Below are 26,231 nucleotides of genomic sequence, written 5' to 3' on the forward strand. Positions count from 1 at the left end.
TTACCATCATTTACAGAGAGACTATCTACTTTGCATCCTTGCAGCTCACCTCTGTCTTTTTATTATTTTAATACTCTATCAGAGTGAGCAAGGTAAGGTTGTTAAAAATCAAAATAACGTTTCGTAGGTCAACAATTCACATGTAGGTCTCACAAAGTTATTTTCAAAATCAAAAAGTAAAAAGGTCAGTGGGAACCAATTATTAAATTAAATCTGCATTAAGTTTGAAAACTTCATTGTTAAAAATTTTTAATACCTTCCATTTAAAAAATTCTTCAACAGCTAGCAGAGACTATTTTTTTAATGTTCCTTGCAAAAAGAAATGATAAATGCCTGTGGTGATGAATACACCAGTGACCCAGATTTGATCATTATGCATCATATATCAAAATATCACAACACACCCCATAAACATGTGCAATTATTGTATCAATTCAAATAAATATATAAACAATACTCACCAAATTAAATTGTTATATCATTTGCATGTATCAGTATGTAACAAAGAATCCCACTATTAGAGTTATAATGCACCACTAAAAATATGGGAAAAATATGAATATATACATTTAAAAAAAAACTTGTCAGAGTACCTTATAAGTGGTAAAATAAGCAGATTTAAATTTGATCAAGTACTTTTAACCCTTTCCCTGGAGAACTACATAGGACCTCCAAGGAGTTAAGAACACTAGTTAAGCTTCTACTTTCACAAAATATGTTAAATCTGCCATAGGTTTATATGGAATATAAAACAAAATCAATCTTCCTTCCAGCAGGCAACATAAGAATAACATCTGCTTCAGATTATTATCAGAGAATAAACCCAAAAATTTCTAGCTCTTTTGTTGAGAGTAAATATATAAAACAGGAATATCTAAATTGCTTCAATAAAAAAGAAAAAAATTTGAAAGTTGCTTCAATATTTACTATGAGATATTAACCACTTATGGTTCTCAATGTCCCTATAATCTCAATTCCTTTTAGAATGTAATAGTAGGAAGCCTTGTGTTTTGACAGAATTTAACAGACTCCAATAATTCATCTGTTCCTTAATACTCAGACTATAAAAATGCAAGGTCGATTATTCCTTTTTATAGAAACAAATTAATCCTTAAAAATTCCTTCTTGTGGCAAATACATTTGTTTCCTCGCATTTTCAAAAGCTTCATTTTCTACTTCTTTTAACAATCTTAATACACATGTCTCTTTCAATAAGCCTTCCAAATGTTGAGGGGGGTTGTGTCAGTATTCCAAACTCCTACCTAATGGTGCAGTCATCATTACATAACCTGAAGAAATAATTGAAATATAATTCCATATTGTCACTCACTAGGCCACAAACATATTCATTAGGATGCAGATCATAATGTCATCAACAATTATTAATTAGCATCTTATTTCAGAGATTTGTTCAAATTGTGTACAGAATCATTAATAGGTTATTACAATCAATTCACTTGCATAACAGTATAAAACAAGTATTTCTTAGTTATAGGAGGAAACAAAGAAATCACTAAGAATTTCCCCCAATAATTACTAGACTTATCTATATGCTTCTCTCTCTAAGGAATCCACTAACATAAGGGCAGTAAGTATCCATAAAGAAATAATGGTTTCTGAATGCTGCATTTGTCTTACCACATCTCTTGTAAATTTTAATAACCTTACCTAAATTATGGGAAGGATACCAAATGACCTCCAACAGTTGCCCATTTCAATATGGCTTTTAAAATAATCAAATTTTCTACCTCAGTTCAAATTCAAATTATTATTTTCATCCCTTAATATGTTCCAAATATTTGAGTTTACTGGTTTTTTCCACATTTAAGTTTCATGCTGTTGTGAAGATACTATCTCAGATCCCTGAGAATAAAATTAGAATCTACTTTCTATCAAAGATCAATGAAGGGCTGAGGATGTAGCTCAGTGGTACAGCACTTGCCTAGCACGTGTGAGGCACTGGATTTGACTCTCAGCACCACATATAAATAAATAAAATAAAAGTCCATCAACAACTACAAAACTATCTTTTTAAAAAGAACAGTGAAAAACTGAATAAATGATAAAAAAAAGTCTTACATTCTTCCAAGGACTTCAGAAGTATTTTGTGAATACTTTCAAATGTACATATTTAGCTTTTGACCTTATACCCCCATCTTCCAGGAAAAAGAAAATATGGTAAAAGCCTGAACTACTTGATTATGCTCACATCTCAAAGTTGGCATCGTGAAAAAAAGGCTGATGTTCACCTGTGCTTCACTTAATTCTTAAAAAAGGAGAATGAAAAAGGTTCTGTTTGGTTAAGCGAAGTGCTACATCTGTTGTTACTGAGCCAGGCATGGTGGCCCACATCTGTAATCCCAGCTATTCAGGAGGCTGAAGCAGGAAGACCACAAGTTCAAAGCCAGCCTCCACAACTTAACAAGAACTTGTCTCAAAAATACAAACTTGATAAGGGCTGGGATGTGGCTCAGTGGTAGAGTGTGCCTTGGTTCAATCCCCAGTACCACAAAATAAAAGTAAATATTGAGACATAATAGTTTTATCTTGTGGAAACCTGCATTTATGAAGTAAGGAAACAAATGTTAAAAAGAATAAAAGAAATTTCTGCACTTACAGTAAGGAAAAGCACAAATATATTAGTAGCATTCACTCTACCTTAACATTTAAGCATTATTAACTAATTTTTTAACAAAGAAAGCTGTAGCCTAGATAATCTCCTAACATTACTTCAACATTTTCTGAAGAATGCATTTCTCATCCCAGGAAGACAGACCAAGATTTAACTTCTGAATACAGGTTGAAATAAGAAATTAAATGCCAAGTGAAAACTAAGACACCAAGAAAAGGTTTCAGTTAAAGCTTCAGCTGAATTTAGAACAACTTTTTATTGGGGGTTGGGGGAGCATTCAACCACCAAAACTAAAATTTCTTAGAACAATTATATCTCCCCTACTTCCTTCCAAGAAATTCACATCGGATGATATTTATTGAACATCTAAATGTACTAAGTTTTGCAGTGTTAAAATCATTTGGTAGCAGAAAAGAATGGCACTAAAACATTTGGCAATTAAATTTTAAAACTTTATTATAACTATCAATAAGCAATAAGACCTAACAAAAATTTCTAATTGGAATGTTAAGTTTTTAAAGAAAAAAATCTCTTCAGATAGACAAATGGATGGTACTTAATGAATGAAAACATTTCAAAATTAGACCAAATATTGAAATGAGATAAGCTCTTCAAGATTAGGAACTTGGAATATTAATTGTCCACTAAAATTGTGACAAAGAAATGCTAAACTCACTGTGTTAATAATTTCTACAAAAAACAGAATTCTCCACTGGATCTACTAATTACATGCAAGTTTATTACTTTAATCATGGGTAAGTCCTATGCTCACATGAAATCATCAGGAAACACTAATTGCAAAATTAGGGTGATTAAATTCATATCATGTATATGTGAAGAAGTTGAAAGAGTACATTTAGAGGTGAAAGTTGTAAGGGTAAGTCTAAGTATTACTGAAAAGAACACTTAAATTATGTTTTTGTTTTCCTCCTTGGCCTTTCTGATACCCCTTGGAAAAGACCATTTTAGGAGTTTAATAATTTATCATTAAAAACATAATCAGTATCTCTAGAAATATAATAGGGTACTAGGTATTCAATGGATGGGTCAGTCTAATAGATAAAATACAATTTTACTTTTCCTCGTAATTACCTAACAAAGCTTATGCCTCAAAGCCAAGACCTTCTATCTAATAGAGAGTTGTCTTTCATAGGGTATAATTAAGAATTTGCCATCTTTGGAAGTTATAAAATGTTCACATATTTCATGTTGCTTTTAACAGTATAACAATGTAGTTGACTACAACTCCCAGAATAGACTTATGCTAGTAAAATGTGACAGATAGGAAGCCCAGCATGAAAATCAACACCTGTAATTCCAGATACTTGGGAGACTGAAGCAGGAGGACCACCAAGTTCAAGGTCAGCCTGCACAACTTGGTGAGATCCTGTCTGGAATTTTTTAAAACTATTTTCACAGAGCTGGGAATGTAGCTCAGGTGGTAAAGCATCCCTGGGTTCAATCCCCAGTACCACAAAAAAGTGACAGAGAAGGAATGAACTAACAATCTCATGATATGTATCATATTTTTAAAAGATAATCTTTTAGTCAAGTAAAAGCTCATCTGCTTGTTAAAAAAGAAAACAATACATCTTTTAAGATATAATTTGAAGTACTGTTCGTATTCCAAAAGCCAGACCTATAAATGGATTCACTAATAATTTGATTGCACTGTTTTTACCATTTCCAGATGCTGTTTTATATTTAAGATACACTATTTTCAGACAAAGGACTTTTTTGTAATATACTTACAATACCATTTGTTCAAATAAAATGAAAATGCTAACATCTATCTTTAGCAAGATAAACTCCCAAGAAGGCTATATGTAATGAAGTTTTCACAGAAGAAAAAAGTCAAATAATGAAGTCAAGTACTGGATTGTGATGTGTCTATTTAAAATATTTCAGTATGTCACATAAATTCTTTTCATGTAATATAGTGATAAAACTGATCATACTGATTTGGACCTACTATAATTCAAACCCCACTCCACAAGTCATGCAATATGCACATAAATCCTGATAACAGTTTTTAAAGTAGCTCTTTAACACAAGGAACTATGACTGTTAGCATGGATCATGTAAATACATATAAAGTGAACCCCTAATTCTATTTTAACTAGGTATTTTGATCTGTTACATCTCTTAGTCATCTTTCAACCAGTGCCATTCAGAAGGGAGCAGTAGTTCACCTTCTAGTCCAGTATTTGTCATTCTATGGTGGAAGCAACAATAGTAAAACTGTCAAAAACAGCAGCTGGGGGCCAGGGATGTAGGTTACTGATAGAGCAGATGTCCAACACCACAAAACAGTTTGAAAGGAGGAAGCTGAGCAATTCACAAAAATAACAGCCCCTAAATAGATGATCTAGATCTAAAGGTAAATGAAACAACAATGAACCAATTTATTCCTTTTCCAGGGGATTACCCTAAGACAGATGAGGAAGATAGTCTGGTTGGATTTGTTCACTAGTACATGTGAGGATTTAAAAATGTTCCTAACAGTTAAAAATGAATGTTTACCAAATAGGCTTATTCGTTGGCTAATAAACCAATAAGCACTGTAAGTAAATGCTAGAGAGAGGGGGTGCTGAACCAAGAGAAATATGAGACAGTCCCTATCCTTCAAGGACCTCTCAATTCATTAGAGTACAAGAGTAAATACACATGAAGGAGTCGGAGACCAATTAATTGCTAACCTGAGTGGTACAGACTTTAAGTGCAGGAGCAGTCCTAAGTTTAAATATCTAAAGGCTGGAATACTATTACTTTTAATAGCCATCACTTGAGCACTTACTATAAGCCAAGTGCTTTACAGGCATTATTTAGTCTTCACAACAATCCTCTGAGTAGAGTACTTATTCCCCCCCAATTTACTCAAGGGGAAACAGTCAAAGTGGTTAAGGAACTTACCCAAGGTCACTCAGCTAGTTAAGTAGTTAAGACGGCCGCTTATTCAGGCAATCCAATTCTAGAGCTCACACTAAGTTTCATAAAACAGTGGGGAGGGCGGGCTGGGAGAGTAAGCCATAATATAGGCTGGCAACATTACAAGAGCAAGATCGGGCAAAGCGTTCCCGGCGCTTGGTTCCAAGTAACAAAGTTCCAAAGATTCATATCTTTCCTACCAGCAACAGTAAACTGGTTACTGGAATAAGGGGGAACAACCAAAATGACTAACAAGAGTAATATCATATAGGGTTGAGTTTTAGCTTCTAAAGCAATTCAGAAGGAAAAGTAGAACTAAATTACTTGTTTTTAAATTTGTGGTTTTACTGCTTTAACAATTTTTGGGGGAGGGGCGGAGCTCTGAAATTCTGGGCGAGGAAATCGCCGGTATGGCAAACTACTGTTTTCTGTATTACCGAAAAGAAAAATAAGTTTTATGACTAAAGGAAACGCGTTATCCTTGGTACTAGAGAAGCTTGGAGAGTTGCCAGAATTACAGTCCCAGGACAAAATGGGTTTTAGGAAACATTTAATGACAAAAGTTGAATCCAACACGAAATAGCTCCAAGGTGAAAAGACGGAGCAAAGAAATGCTGATAGGTCTTCGGGGAAAGCGGCAATCCCGGCCACACTTCCCCACGGCCCGCGGCGCTGCGCAAGGCCGGGACAGTCCAAGATACGGTCCTCCGAAGGACCAGAGGTGCCAAACCGGGCTCTTCGCGACGCCCCGGGTTTCTCGGCGGCGGGCGGAGAGAAGGGGAGTGTGTCCGGGACAGTTCGCCCTCCTCGGACTTCGTGCAAAGGAGGCGGCAGGCTCCAAACTGCGGAGTCGAACGGGTGCAGAGTGAAGAAATGGAACAGAAAAAAAATGGAAAGTCTGAATCGCTCCGGCGCAGACCCATAAAGAGAAAAGAGCCAAGTGAGCTCAAGCGAAGAGGGGGACAAAAAGAGACCGAGCGGGAACACGGGGACCGGCAGGGACGACACAGGAGTTCTGCTAAGAGGCCAAAGGAAGCCGAGCTGCTGCGGACAGCAGGGATTTGGAGGAGGTCAAGGAAGGAGGGAGGCCAACGGCAGTTGCCAGTACCGCTCCTCCCTGAGTTCGAAACTCCTAGCCAACCATCCACGCCCGCCACCGGGTGGGGGAGGGGGCACATCTTCCCCCCGAAACACACAACCTCCCACCACACTTGAGTATATGGCCGACGCCTTGTCTCGGCCAGGCCCTGCGCCCACCTCTGGCCCGAACACTCACAATTCGCCTCTTCCTGATTTCTCCCAGTTCTTTATCCACTCTGCGGGAACCACCACAGTTGCGGCCGCCATCTTCCCCTCACTAGTAACAGAGGCCCGGATGTGTAGCACGCGAGCGAGGGGTCAAAGGGGAGTACCGCCCACGGGGAATGCCGGGAGCTGCAAGTTCGGTTTTCGATTTCCCGCCCCACCTTCCTCCCCACCCTGCGGAAGCCTGAAGCCCAGCAGCCAATCAAGTGGCAGAGACTCATGGGCTCCTTAGCAAAGTGACTACGCTGCCGCGCCCTACGCCCGTCCTCGCCTTTGCTTCCCTTTAGAACAGGAAAAATGCCACACCCCGGCCGACTCTTAGCCCTTACCTTCTTGCGTAATATCTACCCCGGACCACAACTTCAAACCTGTATTTTTCAAGCACCCAATATGTGCTAGACACTGGGAAAAATAAGCCACTTTGCCTACCTTCAACAAGCTCACAATCTGTAGGAAAGACAGAAATGGAAGTAGATAAATACACCTCTGCTAACTGCTGAGATAAATTTAATTAATTGGGGAGGGAAGCAACCATTTATCATATGCCAAGCAATATGCTAACCCAAGGGCTACAATCTATCCCTGGGACACACAAGATCCATGAGTTCTAACTCCCTGCTGTGCCTGCCCACCTACGGGGAGCAAGTATGATGAGAAACGAAAATATTTACATTACATTGTCTCCAAGTATCTCTCCACAAGATACTTATTACGAAGGTCGAAGTGGAATCTTTACAATGGGAAAACATGGCAGACATCTTCCCATGTGGTAAAAATAATTTCTCCAGGATTAAGGGTGAAGTTGCAGGTGCAGCTCTCGCCCAGCATATGCAAGGCCCTGGGTTTGATCCCCAGCAAGCAAAAAATAAGTAAATGCCCCCAGAAATAGGACAAAGGGACATCATATGACTCCTGATGAGGTGCTAGGAAAAACACTAATCAATTTTTTAGTAGTAATCGTGCCCAAAATTTACATAATCTGAATTTAATCATGAAGGAACTGTCAGACAGACCCATGTTGAGGGACAATCTACAAAATTACTGGCTTGTGCTCTTCAAAATTGTCAATGTTGTGGAAGACAAACTGATGACTTCTTCTAGATTAGAGACAAGAAACATGGAAAAAATTCCATCAGAATTTTTTTTTCTTTTTCTGTAAAGAGCATTAGTGGGACTGACCAAATTTGAATATCTATAGCTGAAGTAATAATATTATGTTAGTGTTAATTGCAATGCTCAGGCCTCTGGTTAGTAAGAAAACCTTTTTTTCTCCCCACCCCCACATGCCCACCACACGCCTGGTGCTGGGATTGAAATGGGGACACTGAGCCCTTTTTGTCTTGAGGCTTGGTTTTGCTAAATCGCTTAAGTGGTGAGTGCGATCCTCCTGCCTCAGCCTTCAGAGACGCTGGGATGCAGGAGTGCAACACCGTGCCCAGCAAAGGAATTTCTTGTTTCAATAAACAATTCTCACTATGGCCTTGCGAGGTGGTGCCCTCTGTAATCCCAGCTGCTAGGGAGGCTGAGGCAGGAAGATTGGAAGTTCGAGACTACTGAGATAATGGATCATTGATTTGCAATTTACTCGAAAAGGTTTCAGAGAAAAACTCATAGGAGAGCACTTTCGGTTCAAAAGTGTGATGGCTGGGTGTTCACGCTGTTGTGTGATATGTGCCTCCCTCTAAACCTTGTTAAGACACATTGTCAGTCTGAAGTGAAAGAAAGAGGATAAAGGGGGAAAAGAGAAAAGCTAGTAGGATGAGTAAACAATGTGAAAATGTTAACACTTTAGGACTCTACATTGAGGTTCACGGAAATGCTGCTCCCCAAAATATGCTGATTTAATATGCCATTACTTCAAACAGAACAAACTCTAGGAACCACAAATGCAGGGAGAGGATTTCTTTAGCCTTTCTTTATTTGCCTTTGAAAAGAAACTCAATTGGCATGAATTCCTCTCCGTGAAAGTCTCATGGACCAGGGAAAATTAAACTCTTGCGCTCTTCAAAATTGCGTAGGGGCACATGCCTGTAATCCTAGCAACTGAGGAGGCTGAGGCAGGAAGATTGCAAGTTCAAAGCCAGTCTCAGCAATTTAGCAAGGTCCTAAGCAATTTAGCGAAATGAAAAATAAAAAAAAAGACTGGGGATGTATCTCAGTGGTTAAGCACTCCTGGGTTCAATCCGTGGTACCAAAAAAAGAGGAGGAGGAGGAGGAGGGGGAGGAGGAGGAGGAGGAGGGGGAGGAGGAGGAGGAGGAGGGGGAGGAGGAAAAGAAAGAATATTAAACTCTTGTCAGACATAAGGGCAATACCACACCCAGATCTTGTCTCAGACTCTCAGCTATTCTTCTAAGGGCCCATTCATCATTTATTTTTCCCTAAATTACCTACATCTCCCCTCCCCTATCCTCTATTATGAGGGTATATAAGCTACTAGATCTTACTGGATGTTTGGGAATTGACTTTTCATGTGATGCCCCTGTGTACATAATAAATTTATATACATTTTCCCCAATTATCTATTATCCATTTATTCATAGACTCAGGAGGGTAGAGGAAAAATACATCCTCCCATTCAGGATGAAGGACATGCAGGGATTTTTCTGTTCTATTTTCAAAATAAAGTTGTTTTAGAAATACATATTTGGCAGAAATCTTACCAAAATACAGATAAATGAATGAAATCTTAGCATGCACATATTAATATATGAACTTTAGAAGTAGTGTCTTCTAAATTTGGTAAGTTTTGTCAAATGAACGAGGTTCATTTGCATTGAAAAACTGTTTGGGGAATAAACTATGTCCCAAATAGGTTGGGGATTCTGTGTTGTTTATTGTTGTTTTCCACCAGCCATATCTAATCTCTTAATTTCATGTCTGACTTCAAAGTTCTAAAGCCACCCACTAAAAAATATACATAATTCAGTTCCAATAACTTTTGCACTCTTAAAAAACCTTGTGCCATTTTGAGTTGAGTCAAAAATATGAGTGCCCTCTGATATTTTCATGTTTCATTATTATGAAAAATTTCAATATATACAAAGTTAAAAGAATGGTATCATTAATCTTCATGGACCATCATCCTCCCTAGAAAACTTTGGAGTCAGTATTATAGGGTGGCTTTTGTAATGCAAGAAACACTGCCTTACTATTTATGTTTACTTCTTTGTATAACCTACAACAGGGTTTCCCAACCTTGTGCTTCATCTACATTTGGGGCCAGATAATTCTATGTGTTTGTGTTTCTGCATTGTAGGATGGTCAGCAACATCTCTATAACCTCAACCCACTAGATATCAGTAGCAAACCTCCACACACCTCCATGCACCATTTATTACAACCAACATTATGTCTAAATGTCTCATGAAAAGTAAAATTGTCCCCTGTTGAGAGCCACCAAGCTACTATATTCTGCTGTTTGGTGGCTTACCCTGCCATGCATCACAGTGATTTCTCTTTCTGAACACTGCACTGTGTAAAGTATGCATGTTACTCAGTATGCCACAAAGATGGTATGACCTGAGTGCAATGATGCCCTTTGAGGCCTAGGTTTTCCCTTTTCACAGAGCCTGCAGAACTATTTTTACATGATATGATGACTCCTTTAGGAATTACTCAGAACTAATTGGCTTTTGCTCTATAAGATTGTGAAACTATCATATCTTTTGCACCCTTGTTGTTGGCTTGCATGTTCATTGCTATCAGCATCTAGTATTGTCTCAGCAGCTGGTAGTATTGTTCCCTGTGATCTCACTGTCTCATGGGTGCAAATAGGCTAGTCAGGAACTGAGACCTGTGGTGAAGGCCAGGCATTGAGTAGTTTTATTATTGACAGTTTGATGTATAGAGTGATAGGTGATTGCAAAGGTTTTCTAAGATCCAAAGTCAAGAAAAGTGCCTTGAAATAAGCTACCTGATAGCTTTTGTATTTTAGGTTAAAGTTATTTATGCCAAGTCAATCTACTTGGCTCCATCCTATCCAAACTGTTTGTTTAGTGAGAAAAAGACCTTTTCATTATCTGTGTCAGCTAGTAGAGGTCTTCATTTTGGAACTGAAATCCCACAGAGGAGGCAGAGTGGGAAAAGAGAAGGTATAAGAGGTACTGAGTCGGACCCTTAGGAAATTCATCAAGGTCACAGGGCCAAGATGACCAGAGTGTGGTAATTGGGGTGTGTTAGCACTACCTGTCTCTTAGGCATTATCAGGATCCAGATTTTAAAGATTTTCATTGTCTCCTCTCAGTTTTTCATTATTCTTCTTCCTTCAATTTCATTTTCCTCTTATCTCCCACTTCAAACCTAAGCAGTCAGGCTCTAGAACCAAACTTCTTAACTATACTGCTGGGGAGTGTGCGTGTGGGTGTGCACATGTGTGCATGGGTGCACATGCATGCATGTAGGTTTTGTTGGGGTTTTTGTTGTTGTTGTTTTGTGGTTCTGGGGATGGAACCCAGGGCCTTAAACATGTTAGGCAAGCGCTCTACCACTGATTTACACCCTCCTCCCTGCTGGGGTTGGAACTGTTTTCACTACTTAGTTGCATTACCTTCTCTATGCATGGGTTTCTTCCTTTATCAACTGAGTCCAACAGTGTCTGTTGAGATTGAAAGGGACCAAATGTGTCACATTATTCTTCCTTTTCTGAGTTCTAAACCTTTTCTTCTTCTTTTTTTTTTTTTTTTTTTTTGGTACCTAGAATTTAACTCAGGGGCACTTAACCACTGAGCAACATCCCCAGTCCTTTTTTGTATTTTATTTATTGACAGGGTGTCACTGAGTTGCTTAGGGCCTCACTAAGTTGCTGAGGCTGGCTTTGAACTCAGGATCCTCCTACCTCAGCCTCCCAAGCCACTGGAATTACAGGTGTGCACCACCATGCCCAATATTTTTTTAAAGAGGAAAGATTGAAGTAACTAGGAGAATGTGGTGTGATCTGCAAGCAACTGGGTCTCCTAATACTGAAGTCCAGAAGTAGACTGACCCACCCAATGACCCACAGCACTGGATCAAAACAGAACACCAACTCTCTTCCCAAGTGGGCCATGCTAAGAATTGACCCTTGCTATTTACCTATAGAAGAAATGTGCTCAGGTGGTGGCAGCTGTTGTGGAAGTCAAGCACCATCTTTCTGTGTAAGTCTACCACTTCACAACCAAATCTGTGGTCCAATATTTAGCAGACACTGCCCTTTTCTAGAAGAGATGAAAACAGATAAAAGTTACCCTAAAAGCCTTTTGCTTTTACACCATTCCTAGAGTCAATAGTTGGCTAGCTAAACTTATCATGTTCTTCCTTTAGGGTTTCTATGGTAATTAACTCAGAAAATTAACCCTATGATTCTTAAAATTTCCACCATTCATAGACTGGAGCTACTGTACTTCCCCTCATACCCCATCCCAGTCTCAGCAATTGTGATGTAACAACATACCAGGAATTGCCATGAAACTTCTTACCATTAGAAATGAAGTCCTTGTTTTCCTATGTTCTACAAGTGGTCCAACTCTAGAGTTCTATCTTGTGGATCTACTTTAGAGAACCATTTCTGGTACTAAGTGTCTTACTTTGAGTAAAAAAAGACCCTGAGATGAGTATTTGAGAGCAAGTGTTTAATCTGGGAAGTAATTCCAGGAAGCAATGGAGGGAAGTGAGATAAGGAATAAATAGAAAACAATACAAAGTCTGTTAATGAGCAGGTTAGTGCTGTGGGCAACTGGGACTCAACTCCATTGGGATCTCAGGAAAACTAAATAGAACATGCCTCAGAGTTTTCCACCTAAATAAAGAAGCTTATGTATTTTCCTTCCATTCATATTCATCATTGATTAAGGATTGTTCCTATGACCCTTAAAATCCCTGGCACTTCTGGCCTGACTTGTACACTGGCTAAGCATACTCCATGGCCAGAAAGACCTTAGGCACAGAGGCTCAGGTGCTTGCAGTAAGAAACCACTTGTCTGTACAGAAGCAATTAATGCCTGGGGGTATTAGGAGGAGCATCAACAGAATCAGCTGTAGACAGTAAAAGGGAATTAACTTTTTTCCCCAGTACTAGGTATAGAACCCAGAGCCTTGCACATACTAGGCAATCATTCTACTACTAAACTACACCCCAGCACAGCTTTTCTTTGTATATGCATATAATCTTTATTTGGTTGAAGAGAGCATGTGCCTGTGCACCAGTCGCCAAGGGGCAGAGAGTTGGAAGATTTTCTCCTTTAGAATTCAAAGTAGGCAGTTTGGTAATGCAGTCCACAAAATCTGTACATGCTGGGAAATTTCCCCCCAAATTTCAAGGGGAATTGGATGTTGGACAGCAGTAGGAGAAAGAAAGAAGGGACTGAGAATATAGCTCAGTGGTAGAGTACTTGTCTAGCTCATGTAAGGTTGTGGATTCAATCCCAGGACCACAAAAAAAAAAAAAAAAGAAGAAGAAGAAGAAGAAGAAACCGTATACATCCACCTTTTACCGCCAGGTCAAGTCTCTGTAATGTTCTTTCTCATAGCCCCTTGTATTTTCACTTCCTTATCACTCAGAGATGCTTTTATCTACAAGTAACAAAATATCTGACTACAATGGCTTAAAAATGTGGGCTTATGGGTTCATTTTCTCATAGAAATGAAAGACTGAAAATCAAGGGCTGCTGGCCTTTGTTCAGCAGTTCAACAAGGTTAGAGATGATGGCCTTGCAGTTCTCTTGACCTTTCTCTCAGTGTCTCTAGATGACTTTTATATCTCCACATTGAAGGCAATAATAAAAACCTATGTATAGTTTCCTATTATGTTTGTAAGAGATTACCACAAATTTAGTGGCTTCAAAGAACACAAGGACCAGTGTGATTCTATAACATGTACAACCAGAAGAATGAGAAGTTATACTCCATTTAAATATGATGTGTCAAAATGCATTCTACTGTCATGTATAACCAATTAGAACAAATAATAAAAGAACATAAGTAAAATATCTTACAGTTCTGGACTCCAGAAATCTGAAATAAGTCTCACTGGGCTAAAAGCATGGTGTCTGCAGGACTGTTCCTTCTGAAGGCTCTAGGAGAGGATTCATTTCCTTGTTTTATTCAGTTTCTAGAGGGTGCCTGTATTATTTGGTTGGTAACTTCTTTCCATTTTCACAGGAAAAAATCACATCACTCTGACTTCTGTTTCTTTCTCTCTTTATCTGCCTCTATTCTCTCTTTCTGCTGGAGATTAAACCCAGGTCCTCACCCATGCTAGGTAAATGCTTACCACTGAGATACTCCCACAGCCCTTGACTTTTGTTTCTGTCACCACATCTTCTCTGACCCATCTGCTCTCCATCTTCCACATTCAAGGACCCTTGTGATTATTTTGGGCCCACTCAAATAATCCAAGACTATCTCCCTATTTTACTGTCAGTAGACTATCAATCTTAATTCCCTTTGACATGTACTCTAACATATTCATAAGTTCTGGGGATTAGGACATGGACATCCTTTTGGGATGGTACAGTATTTGTCTACCATGACCACTTATATCTCATTGACCAAAACCCTAGCTGGAAGGGAACTGAAGAAAATGGAATTAGGAATGGGAGTTGAGTCAGTCAAACAGCAGTGTCTGTCATACATTGGTAGTACTTCTCACAGTTTGTAATTATACATTTATTGTATGATTTTCTCCCCTTGTAGACCATATATTCCATGAGAAAAGAATCATGTCTATTTTGTTCACCATTATATCATCAGCATATAATATAGTACCTAACACATAGTATCTGCTCAATATATTTTTAGTGCATAAAAGAATGCATGAACAGGTATATATGCACACTTGCATGTGCATGCTGACCACAGAATTTTGGGGGTCATAGCTAAGAACTGGAAACGATCTAGCTATTCATCTATAAGGAACTGATGAAACAATTGATTTTTTCAAAATAAATCTCTAGTACATCTGTACAATGAAATACTATGCAGCCTTTATAAACAGTGAGGCAGATCTTATATGTAGTGACATAAAAGAATATTCATGATTTACCATTAAGGGAAAATGCAAGTTGTAGAACAGCATTTATTGTATGACCCTGTTTGTGTGATAATAATCTGAAGCTTATTGCTCTGGGGAAGGAAAAAAAACCAAAAACCTAGAGAGAACAAAGAATCAAATTCTTGGTTTTGAATTGTTTCAGGAACATATACCAAGTACATTCCTGCCTCACAGTTTTTACACTGGGTTTTCTTTCTGCCATATTACTTTTCCATCACATATTAAAATATTAATATGAATGATAATAATTGGTAGCTTGCACTCACTGTTCATTAAGGTCTCTGTCCAATACTTTCTTCTTTTAGCTGCCTGACTTGACCACCCTATCTAAAATAGCATGCCCCATCACTCTTCCATCCCCTTGCTTACTTTTATGACATTATATGTCTAATTGTTTATTGTATCTCTTCTGTCAAATGAAAGTCCCATCCCATGAGACCAGGAATCGGTGATTCTAATCTGAACTGCTGGAAAATCTCACTTTAAAAATCCCTTCTAACATTTAGGGCATCCATTTTCAAAATATGATCTCCAGAACAATAGTATCGGCATCACCTGGGAACCTGTTAGAATGGCAAATTATCAAGCCCCACCCCAGAACTACTGAATCAGAAACCCTGGGAGTAGAGCCCAGCAGTCTGTGTTTTAACAAGTCCCCCCGGGGATTCTGATACACATTCAAGTTTGATAACCACTGATATTGGCTTTCATTTTTAATCAGCTTTTTCTCAGCTCTCTTCCTAGGTATCTTGTCCAGGAAGAAAGATGTAAGCTCTCTCCCCTATGATCTCTTCTATGGTACCCTTAAGAATATTCTAAATAGTAGGAATGTTGAAATCCTGTGCTTAACACCTTAAATTTAATTTTTTTCTTGAATTTTACTGTCTGGAAAAGGGGCTAACAAACTTTTTCTGTAAAGAGTCAGAGAGTAAGTATTTGTGGGTTTTGTGGTCCACATGGTCTGTCACAACTACACACCTCTGCCATTATAGTGTGGAAATATCCATAGATGATATGTGACTGTTTCAATAAAACTTCATTTGAGGATGCTGAAATTTGAATTGTTGGCAATCTGGTGGTCATTACATATATATAGATATAGATATAGATATAGATATAGATATAGATAGATATAGAAATAAAATTATGTATATAATTGTTATTTTTAATTTCTCAGATTATATTTGTTCTATGAAATGCCTACTCATGTATTTTGCCACTTTTTCTGTCTGCTAAAGGGAAATCACTGTACTGCACAACATCCTTGTTTATTCACTTTGTATGGAGAGTAATGAAGACTGACATATATATACAGATATACAATAAGCCCTGGGCAGTGGCAAATTTCTTGGACCATTGGATAGGGGCATAGAAGGAGCAATACCTGAATATCGCTGATAAGGAAGTCTGGGGAATACATGTAGATGGACTCTTGGGAGTGGGCAGATCTTTGTGTCTCAAATTAATACCTGCCAGAGAGCATCCATTGAAAAGTAGATACTCAACAACCAGGTGAATAAGATGGACTGTTTTGTAGATGTTAGCCAGACTCTCTCCTGGGAGCAACCTACTTCTGTGCAATAGGCCCATGAACAGATGGTTACCTAGGCAGGAATAGAGACCATGCATGAGCCCAGCAGCATGGGTTTTACTTTTTCGTGACTGATTTAGCTACTGCCACTGCTGAGTGTCCAAGAAGCCAACAGCAGAGACCAGTTCTGAGTCCTTGATATAGTACCAGTGACTGAAGAAACATCAGTCAACCACCTTGTGCCTGGCTAATTGCATTAGACCCCTTCCACCATGGAGAGGACAGTGATCTGTCCTGAATGGGATCAACACATACTTCAGATCTGAGTTTTCCTTGCCTACCTATATTGCTTCTGCCCAATCCTACTACCTCTTCTTTCTCTTCACACTTTGCATTCCTAACTTAGTTTCAGTTTCTGCTTCCTAAAGAATGCAATCTGCAATAACTTCTTTGCCCTAGCAAATGGAACACTCATAAAGAGGCATGCACTGACTGGTGATTACTCAAATTATCACCCATGGTGACTTGAAATGGGATGCAATTGGTGGGCAAAGCTTTGGGAAATCAAGTGGCCAGAGCACTTAGTCCCTATGGTGAGAATGATGATTGCAAAGGATGTGGCTAGGGCTGTTTCTGATGACCCTAAAGAGCTTACACATAAAAGTGGACAAATTGAAAGCCTCGAATGTACAACTCAGATCACAGTGGAAAATCAAAAGGCCTTAATGCCAGCATTAAAGTAGCCTTTATTCTCCTGCAGCTGTGAAACAGATTTGCCTGAAGATCACGCTCAGGGACTGATTATAAATGTTGCAAAGGTGCAGCATCAATTAAAGCAACAGCCTTGTCAGGATTCTTAGGCCAAGTTAAGGGCACTCCTGGGGAAAGAACAGGACCCTATCATATTGGATGTAAATATTTGGGCATAAACATGACACTGAGAAAAATTTAACCTCCAAGTCCCCCTGAACATTCCTTGCCAATAGAAGCAGTCCTACATATCCCTTGTCTAAACCTATAGGTCTTCCCCTGCATACAAATCTTTTAGTGACTTCCACTGAAGTGGAACACTGATACCGTTCAGGACCAACCCCCACAATACTTTATTGCTTCCACTTTCATAAGAATTGTTAGATCTCAGCATAACCCAGATGCCTAAATGCCCATGGGGAAAGGGATGTTGAAGTAGATCTCTTATGTACCGCTTGCTCAGTGGGTACCTTCAACTATACTCTTAGAAAGACTGGGTAGTAGAGTGACCCACTGCCTTGGAGGGGTTTCCTAGGTTGTGGGATTTTAGTTTTAGTTTTAAACCCAGTAAAATCCCAGGAAAATTGAGTTGGTTACTCTACTGAAAGGACAGCAAGGCATCAAGAAATACACTTGGTGAGAGAAGCATCAGTATTATTGGAAAGCTCTGTGGAATATCCTCTGTAGGCCAGAGATGACTGTGAGAAATGCTTAAATGGAATCAGGCCCCCTGATTTCAGTAGAAACAATAGGGTTCTAAAGGGTGATGGTACTTAACTATTAGAACTAATGTGGATGTAATTAACATAATAAAGCAAGGTCATCAGAGTATTTTCACCTTAATCTGTTGGAATGGGTGATTGCCTATAGAATTCCCTAGCAATTAAATACATGTGATGTAGAAGTAGAAAAAAATCTAGGTGTGCTGAGCAGAAATGTGTGCTCCTGGACTCTTTTTCTGTTCCCAGATCTACTAAGCCAGTTCACAGGTCTGGAGCCCCTTGATTATGAAGGAGATTGGATCTCTTTAAGAACCCTGCTAAAATCCTATCACAAATATGTACTGCAAATCTTTCAAGTCTTCCTCAGGCTGGAATCTGTGACCATTTATGGGATACCATGACCAAGGGGGAAAAAATCCAGAACTTTCCGAGAGTTATCAGACCCTGATTCTGAACTGATGTTAATTCTTGTAGACCCATATGCCATTTTGATTTGTCACCAGGGTGGGGATTTATGGAGTAAGGTTATAAATGAAGTCTTAGTCTAGATCCATTTCAGTGGGAACTTGTATCCATTTTGGTAGAATCACCACACATTATCTTTACTTTTTCACTCCTTTATTCATTTATTTATTATACTTCATAGCTTTATTAAGATATAAATCACATACCATATAACTCAACAATTTAATGTGTACAATTTAGTAATTTTTTGTATATTCACAGATGTCAATCATCACCATAGGCAAATTTGGAACACTTATATGACCTCAAAAATAAACCACAGGCCCATTAGCAATCCCCCTCCTGTACTACCCAGTCTCACTAGCCATTACTAGGCAACACCTATTTTATGTTCTGCCTCTACATATTTCCTTATTTTGGACAATTCCTAAGAATGGAATCATAAAATGCCCCATATGTTATTTTTCTGACCCAGTGAGGGAGGGATCTTATAGGAAGAAGAAATCCCTGCAACTGTATCACACCTTCTTCTCATCCCTGCCCACTAAAGCCATATTTAAATCTCTAGGCAACTGAAGGGATTACAGTCAAAACCAAAATCATGTTTCTTTTTGGTACTTGAAGTTGAAACCAAGGGCCTCACACATGCTAGGCAAGCACTCTACCACTGAGATACATCTTCCCTCACACCCGCCCCCCACCATTTTTTAAAAATTTTGAGACAAGGTCTGCTTAGTTCCTCAGGCTGGCCTCAAACTTGCAATCCTCTGGCCTTAACCTTCCAAGTCACTGGAATTATATGCATGACCACCACCCCCATCAAAACCAAGAATTTAAAAAATGGAAATGTGATCATTCAAACCTCACTCTCCTATTTAACTTGACTGTTTAGTCTATGGAAAAACCATGTATGTTTTGGAGAATGATTGTGAATTATTGTTAATTCAACCAAGTGATAACAGCACCAATCACAACTGTGATTCTCAAGGTGGTATCTTTACTGGACCAAATTAGTACAACGTCTGGCACCTATTGCCTTAGCAAATGTTATCGGCAAAGATACTCAGACAAAAATAAACAGTTTGCCCTTCTGTTTGTAGCTCAGTTGTACAACATTTGCTTAGCATGTGCAAGGCACTGAGTTCAATCCCCAGCATCAAAGATCAAATAATTTACCTTTACTCTTTCACCTCAGAGCTATCTTAAACTGTTATTTTCTGTCATAAATTAATCCAGAAGCAACTTGATTGGCTTTTTGTCCCATAGACATAATTCTGGTCCATTACATTGATGATATTATGTTAATGACCTACTGTGCAGGAAAAATCAAGCATCTTAGATGACTTATGGCCAAAGGATAGAAGGCAAATCTCATGAAAGGTCAGGTTCTTACTGCATGGATGATATTTCTAGGGGTCCATTGATCTGGAGCATGCCAGGATATCTCCTCTAAAACAAAAGTTAAGCTGTTTTTTCTTGTATCATCCACCACAAAGAAACCCCTCCTCAGTGGTCCTCTTTGGATTTAGGAGGCAATATAGATCACACTGAGGCATGTTGCTTTGAACCATTTACTGAGTAACCTGTAAGGTTGCCAGTTTGAGTGGGATCTGAAGAAGCAGCTCTGCAGCAAATCTGGACTGCAGTGTATGCTGCCCTGTTAGTTGGCCCTTGTGACTCAGCAAACTGATTTTGGAAGAGTCTGTGGCAGAGCTATTCCATGAAACCCAATAGAAGTCTCACACACAGATCTTTAGGGGGTTGAAATAAATCCATGCTTACCTTGCTTGCCAATTATTTCTCCGTTTCAAAGGCAGCACCTGACTTGCTGCTAGGCCAAAGTAATTGTTGATCAATTCACACTCAAAACTGCAAGTACTTTATTTGGGGGTCTTAGGAATTGCAATTCAGTGAGACACTGATTCAGGAAGCTCTGAATCAGTGTTCTGAGGAAGGCAGAAAAAGTGGGAGCTTATATGTTGGGAAGGAAAAGGGGTTACATAACTATAGAAGAAAAAGAAAAGAATGTACAAACAAAATGAAAATGTCCCTAAAATGAGCCAGAAAACCTCTTTATATTCATCTTCAGTTTCTGCACACAACATAGTTGTCTGATACTTTAGGTCATTTCAGATGCCTGTTGTCAGAGTGCAGAGGTGACCAAAGTTTACATTCTAGGCAGCAGCTAGAATAGTGCCAAGTACAAAAGCACACAGTACTCCTTCCATAATAGCCACCAGACTCCATTTGGAGAAATTCTTTCAATGTTACTTTCATTGTCATTTTCCTGTTCTGTTTTTTCTTTTGGTGGTGCTAAGGATGGAGCCCAGGGCCTCACACATGCTAGGCAAGTGCTCTATCACTGAGCTATACCCTCAGCCCAAGTAATTTTCCTTTAATTTTCACATAGTGGCTGGATTTCTGACCACAGGACACCAAGAGACTATATGACTTCAACTGGATATTAGCAGACACATCAAGAACTGGATATTAGCTGACACATTCCAATCATCAAATGATCATATGTAGCAGCATTCCATTGTTAGACAGACATTGCAGATCGGATCTCTGTGACACCTGCTTGTAATCACAGCAACTCTGAAGGCTGAGACAGGAAGATCTCAAGTGTGAGGCCTCAGCAACTTAGCAAAACCCTTAGCAGCTTAGTGAAATCCTGTCTTAAAGTAAAAATAAAAAAGGCTGAGGATATAGCTCAATGGCAAAACATCTCTAGATTCATCCCCAGTACCAAGAAAGAAAATATATATTATATATGAAACCAGTTCAAGAGAGGTGGGAAGTAAAAGCAAATTGAATGCAGACATGCCTAACACTGTTAGAGTACTTTCCACTGCCTCTCCACCAGCCCACATATATGCTTCAAAGAGTTCTCTGTGACCTTTAACAGAGCAAGAAAATGGAGACCTATGAGTTTGTGGATGGACTGCATAGTAGGCTGTCAGCTGTTAAAAGTGAGTGACATACCATTTGTGTGAAAACAACATGTATCCCATTTGTTTACAATAAAAATAAATTAAAAAAAAAAGAAGTGAGTGGCAGTTGCCCCATACTCCCACTCAAGAATGACCCAAAATACATAGGTATAGAAAAAATGTCCCAAGAAGTAAACCTGATTGTCTGCTTTGGAAGAAGGAGAAATGACCTAACAAACTAATCTATTTTGATTCATGGGCAGAGGCTAACAAGATAACTGACTAGTGAAGAGTGTGGAAAAAACAAGATATAAATTTGGTGATAAGGTGGTCTAGGAGAAAGATATATGCATGGACCTCTTAGAATAGATCAGACTGTAAAGGTATTTGTGTTTCATGTAATTGTTCCCGAAGGGTATCTGCTCTGCAGGAGCCTCTCAGTAATTAAGTAGATAAGATGGTCTATTCTAATGATGTTAGTCAACCTGTTTTCTGAGCTACCCTAGTGCTCGCTCAATATGCCCACATATAAAATGACCACAGAAGTTGAAATGGGGCCTATGTATGAACTTGACAGTAGGGTATTTCCCTCATTGAAGCTGATCTGTCTACCACCACTGCTGAATGGGCAATCTGCTTAACAGCAGAGACCGAACATTGAGACTCCATATTGCACCATTCTTCAAGGTGACCAGATAGTCATCTGGTAGAAGGTTGGTTGCACTGGACCTCTTCCATCATGGAGTAGTCGCTGAATGCATTCACAGGAATAGATGAATATTTTGAACATGGATTTGCTTTCCATACTTGTAATGCTTCTGCCAGCACCATCATGTAGACTTACAGAATGCCTTATTCATCACCATGCTGTCCCACCCAACAGTGCCTCCAACAAAGGAGCTCATTTTAGGATAAAGAAAGTGGGTTGATGTGCTCATCACCATAGAATTCACTGGTCTTATCATATATCCCATCACAAGAAAAATTTGGCATGATATAATGGTGAAATTTCCTACTGAAGGCTCAGTTATGGCACCAGCTAGGAGACAGAACCCAGCAAGTTTGGGATACTGTCTTTTAGAACCTAGTGTGTGCTTTAAAACATACACCAAGATGTCATAGTATTTCCATTGTAGCCAGAAAGTATTAGTCCAAGATTCAAGGGGGAGAGACAGGAACGACCCCTTTTGCTAAAAATTATTTGTTTCTCATCCCTACATCTTTGACTCAGTGGTTTAGGAGGTTCAAGTTCCTAAAGACAAATGCTTCTACTAGGGAAGGTGTCAGGATTCTGATATTTTAGAAGCTGACACTACTTTAAATGGTCATTTTATGCTTCTCATGTGTGTCAGTCAGCTTTTCATCACTGTGAATAAAATACCTGATCAGAACAACTTAGAGGAGGAAAATCTCATTTGGGGTTTATGGTTTCAGAGTCCATGGTTGGCCATGGTTGGCCAACTCCATTGCTCTGGGTCTGAGGAAAGGCAGAACACCATTGCAGAAGGGCATAGTGGAGGAAAAGTGTCAGCTCATAGAAGTCAGGAAGCAGAAAGGTGGGTGGAGAAGGAGCCAGGGACAAAATATAATCTTCAAAACATGTTCCCAGTAATATACTTTCTCCAGCCACTATCCACCAACCTACTATTACCAAAAAGTTAGTACATTAAACTTATTAATCCATCAAATTAGGTTACAGGTCTTATAAACTAATCATTTCACCTTTGAACCTTCCTGCATTAACCAACACATAAGCCTTTTGGGGGATACCTCATATCTAAATCATAACATTCTATCTCTGCCCGTCCCAGAACTCCTGTCCATCTTACAATGCAAAATGTATTCATTCTCTAAGTGTCCCCATAATCTTAACAGTTCCAGCATTGCCCAAAAGTCCAAGCTCAAAGTCTCCAGTTGAGGCAGGAGATAGATTATCTATAGGTAAACAAAATGGGGACCTTGGAGAATGGGATCCTGCCACCCCAAATTAAAATCCTAGATGGAATCTTATTTTTGTTTGTTTTGGGCAGCCTAACTAGAAGACCCCACTCATGCTTGGATGCCACTACATTCTGTTGTTACCCAGGTTTACTTGACTACCCTAACATTAGTCAACCCCAGAGAGTTGTTTGGTGTCCAAGCAGTTCTTTTGCTTTAAGGAACAAATACAGGACAGACTCAGGTTAACAAACACATTAAACCATCACATCATGGGCATAAGGAACTGAAATTATACACTTTCAATTGAATCAGAAAAAGAGAATAATGAAGAGAGACTTTCTTATGAAAGGTTACTTCCTCAACAAAACAGTATATAAACTCCTAGACAGAGAGCCAACAACAGTACCCTCTTTGGGATCCTTCCCATGCTGTGGGAGCTTTCCTTGCTTGCTTCTAACAAATCTACTGAATTATCATCCTCTCTCATCTGTGTACTTCATTCCTCAGGTGCATGAGAGAAGAACCCTCCAGCGCTCATATGACCCTGCATTACACTCTGCAAATCAAGGCAAATTCAACTGTGAGCTCCTGTAAAAATCAAAAGCAAATTATATACATCCAATATACAGTGATACAGAGTAAACATTTTCATTCCAAAAGGGAGAAATAGGGGCATAGAAAGAAGGGATAGGACCAAAATAAGACCTAAACCCAGACGTGTAAACATTGGGTTCTATAACTCCACATGCTTGTATCTGGGGCACATGGTGGTGAGACATGAGCTCCAACGAACTTGCACTGCCCCACCCTTGTGGCCTTACTGGTTGCAGTCCATGTGACCTCTCTCTTGGGTTGACTCTGTTGCTTCCTGGAGCTTTCCTTAGCAGACAGTCCATATTCCTGGCATCTCTTAATTCCTGAGTTCTCTATTTCATCTTTGGCTTCATTCTCACAGCTTCACACATCATCCTCTCAGGCATAGCCCACAGAGATTCCAACGCTGTCATGCTTACACTGTCCTCCTGGACCTTCCTTTGAAATCTCAGTAGAATCCTCTGTGACCCCCTTACTCCAGGATCCTGCATTCATGCAGAACCAGAACCACGTGGACAATGCCAAGGTCTGCTGCCAGCTCAAGCAGTAGTCAGGCCTCCTTGGACCATAGCTGCAGTGGACTGAGTGTTTGGGGGTCTAAGCATGGTTAAAAGAATCCTGGGAAAACAATTGCTTAGGCTCCCCTGTGGGAGCAGGGTGCCTTCAAAGTCTCTTAAAGGGTTTTCACGTTTATACCCTTAAACCTGGAATGTGTGTGGTCTTGGTGGTTTCTGAGATGTCCTCAGGGCATCTTTCCTATTCTCTCTGCACAAAGTGCTTACCTTCTCTTAAGCAGCAGTAATTTCTTCAACAACCACATCTCCTTGGCCCTAACTTTACATTTTGTGGGCAAACTCCAAGTTTTTAAAAATCCTTCCTCTCTGATTCCTGCTCCTGATTACCACAGAAAACTTAGCTAAAAGCTGCCAATAATATCCATGCCACTGCCTGAATGTTGTGCTTCCTTGAAATTTTCTCTGCCAGATTAAGTAATCCATCACCTTTGAATTCAGCCTCACACAAGGTCTCAGTATATGGGCAAAATGTACATAAGATCTTCACCAAGATGTAACATGAGTGGTCTGTAGTCCATCCTGAATAGAGACCTTCTTTCCTGTTTTAAAAGTCATGAACATGGTCTTTTCTGCATTCCTCTTGGCATTCCAGTCTTCTGAGCTCCCACCAGTATTACCCATTAAACTCTTATTACAACATTCTAAAACTTCTTTATTCTGCATCTCCAAACTTTTCCAAACTCCTCTTGCAAATCAGTTCCAAACTCTTCTCTTTTTCTCCATAAAAATTCTGATTTTTAAAATTTTTTATTGGTTCCTTTTAGTTATACATGACAGTAAAATCTATTTTAATGTATTTGTGAATCATGGACTACATCTTATTCTAACTAGGATCCCAGGTTTGTGGATGTACATGAAGGTGAGATTCACTATGGTGTATTCATATATGTACATAGGAAAGTTATGTCAGATTCATTCCACTGTCTTTCCTATTCCTATACCCCCTTTCCTTCATTCCTTTTGTCTAATCCACTGAACTTCTATTCCCCCACCCTTATTTTGGGTTAGCATCCACATATCAGTAAAAACATTGGAACTTTGACTTTTGGGGACTGGCTTACTTCTCTTAACATGATGGTCTCCAGTTCCATCCATTTACCAACAAATGCCATAATGTCATTTTTCTTTATGGATGAATAAAACTTCCTTGTGTATATATACCACATTTTCTTTATTCACTCATCCACTGATGAACACTTAGGCTAGTTCCATAGTTTGGCTATTGTGAATTGTGCTGCTATAAACATGGGTATGCATGTATCACTATAGTATGACTTTAATTCTTTAGGATAAATACCAAGAAGTGGTATAGCTGGGTCATATAGTTGTTCTGTTCCTGGTCTTTTAAGGAACTACCATATTGATTTCCATAGTGGTTGTACTGATTTCCAATCTCATCAACAGTGTAAAAGTGTTCCTTTTTCTCCATCCTCTCCAAAATTTATTTTTGTTTGTATTTTTGATGACTGTCAAGCTGGTCAAATTTTGAATGACCTATATTCTAGATCCCACTGTGGGATCAGGCAAAGGTTGGCACTTTGTTTTGTCCCCTTGCTTGGCCTCATTCCCTCCTCTATCCTGTTTCCCTCACTCTCTTACTTGTTTCTCCTGGAAGTACTTCTTTAATCAACCACTTGTGCCCAAATCTTCATTGCAGGATCTGCATCTGTGAAACCTGTCCTGAGAAAGGCATATGCCTATAACAAACCTCCGTGTACCATAAAACAGCCTCCACCCAAACATGGGCCTGAGTACAGGGCCTATAAGCACACATGAACAAATCCCATATTTGATTTTTATCCATATTTATGCCACTGCTCAACATCCT

General features: G+C 39.2%; 1 protein-coding gene and 1 non-coding gene across 2 annotated transcripts in view; one reads left to right on the forward strand and one right to left on the reverse strand.

Moving 5' to 3' along the window:
• Positions 1 to 6,958, reverse strand: part of Thoc2 (THO complex subunit 2) — a 110,072-nt gene extending 103,114 nt beyond the window's left edge. Inside the window, 1 exon segment of the mRNA XM_047535539.1 lies at positions 6,837 to 6,958. Within this exon segment, the coding sequence (XP_047391495.1) occupies positions 6,837 to 6,907 (71 nt within the window). The 5' untranslated portion in view covers positions 6,908 to 6,958.
• A 1,524-nt stretch (positions 6,959 to 8,482) lies between these two features.
• On the forward strand, positions 8,483 to 8,580 carry LOC124972771 (small nucleolar RNA U13). Its single transcript, XR_007106547.1, has one exon. It is a non-coding gene; the product is annotated as a small nucleolar RNA U13 (small nucleolar RNA).
• The last annotated feature ends 17,651 nt before the right edge of the window (positions 8,581 to 26,231 follow it).

The sequence above is a fragment of the Sciurus carolinensis genome, chromosome X (assembly GCF_902686445.1).
Source record: "Sciurus carolinensis chromosome X, mSciCar1.2, whole genome shotgun sequence".
Taxonomy (NCBI): domain Eukaryota; kingdom Metazoa; phylum Chordata; class Mammalia; order Rodentia; family Sciuridae; genus Sciurus; species Sciurus carolinensis.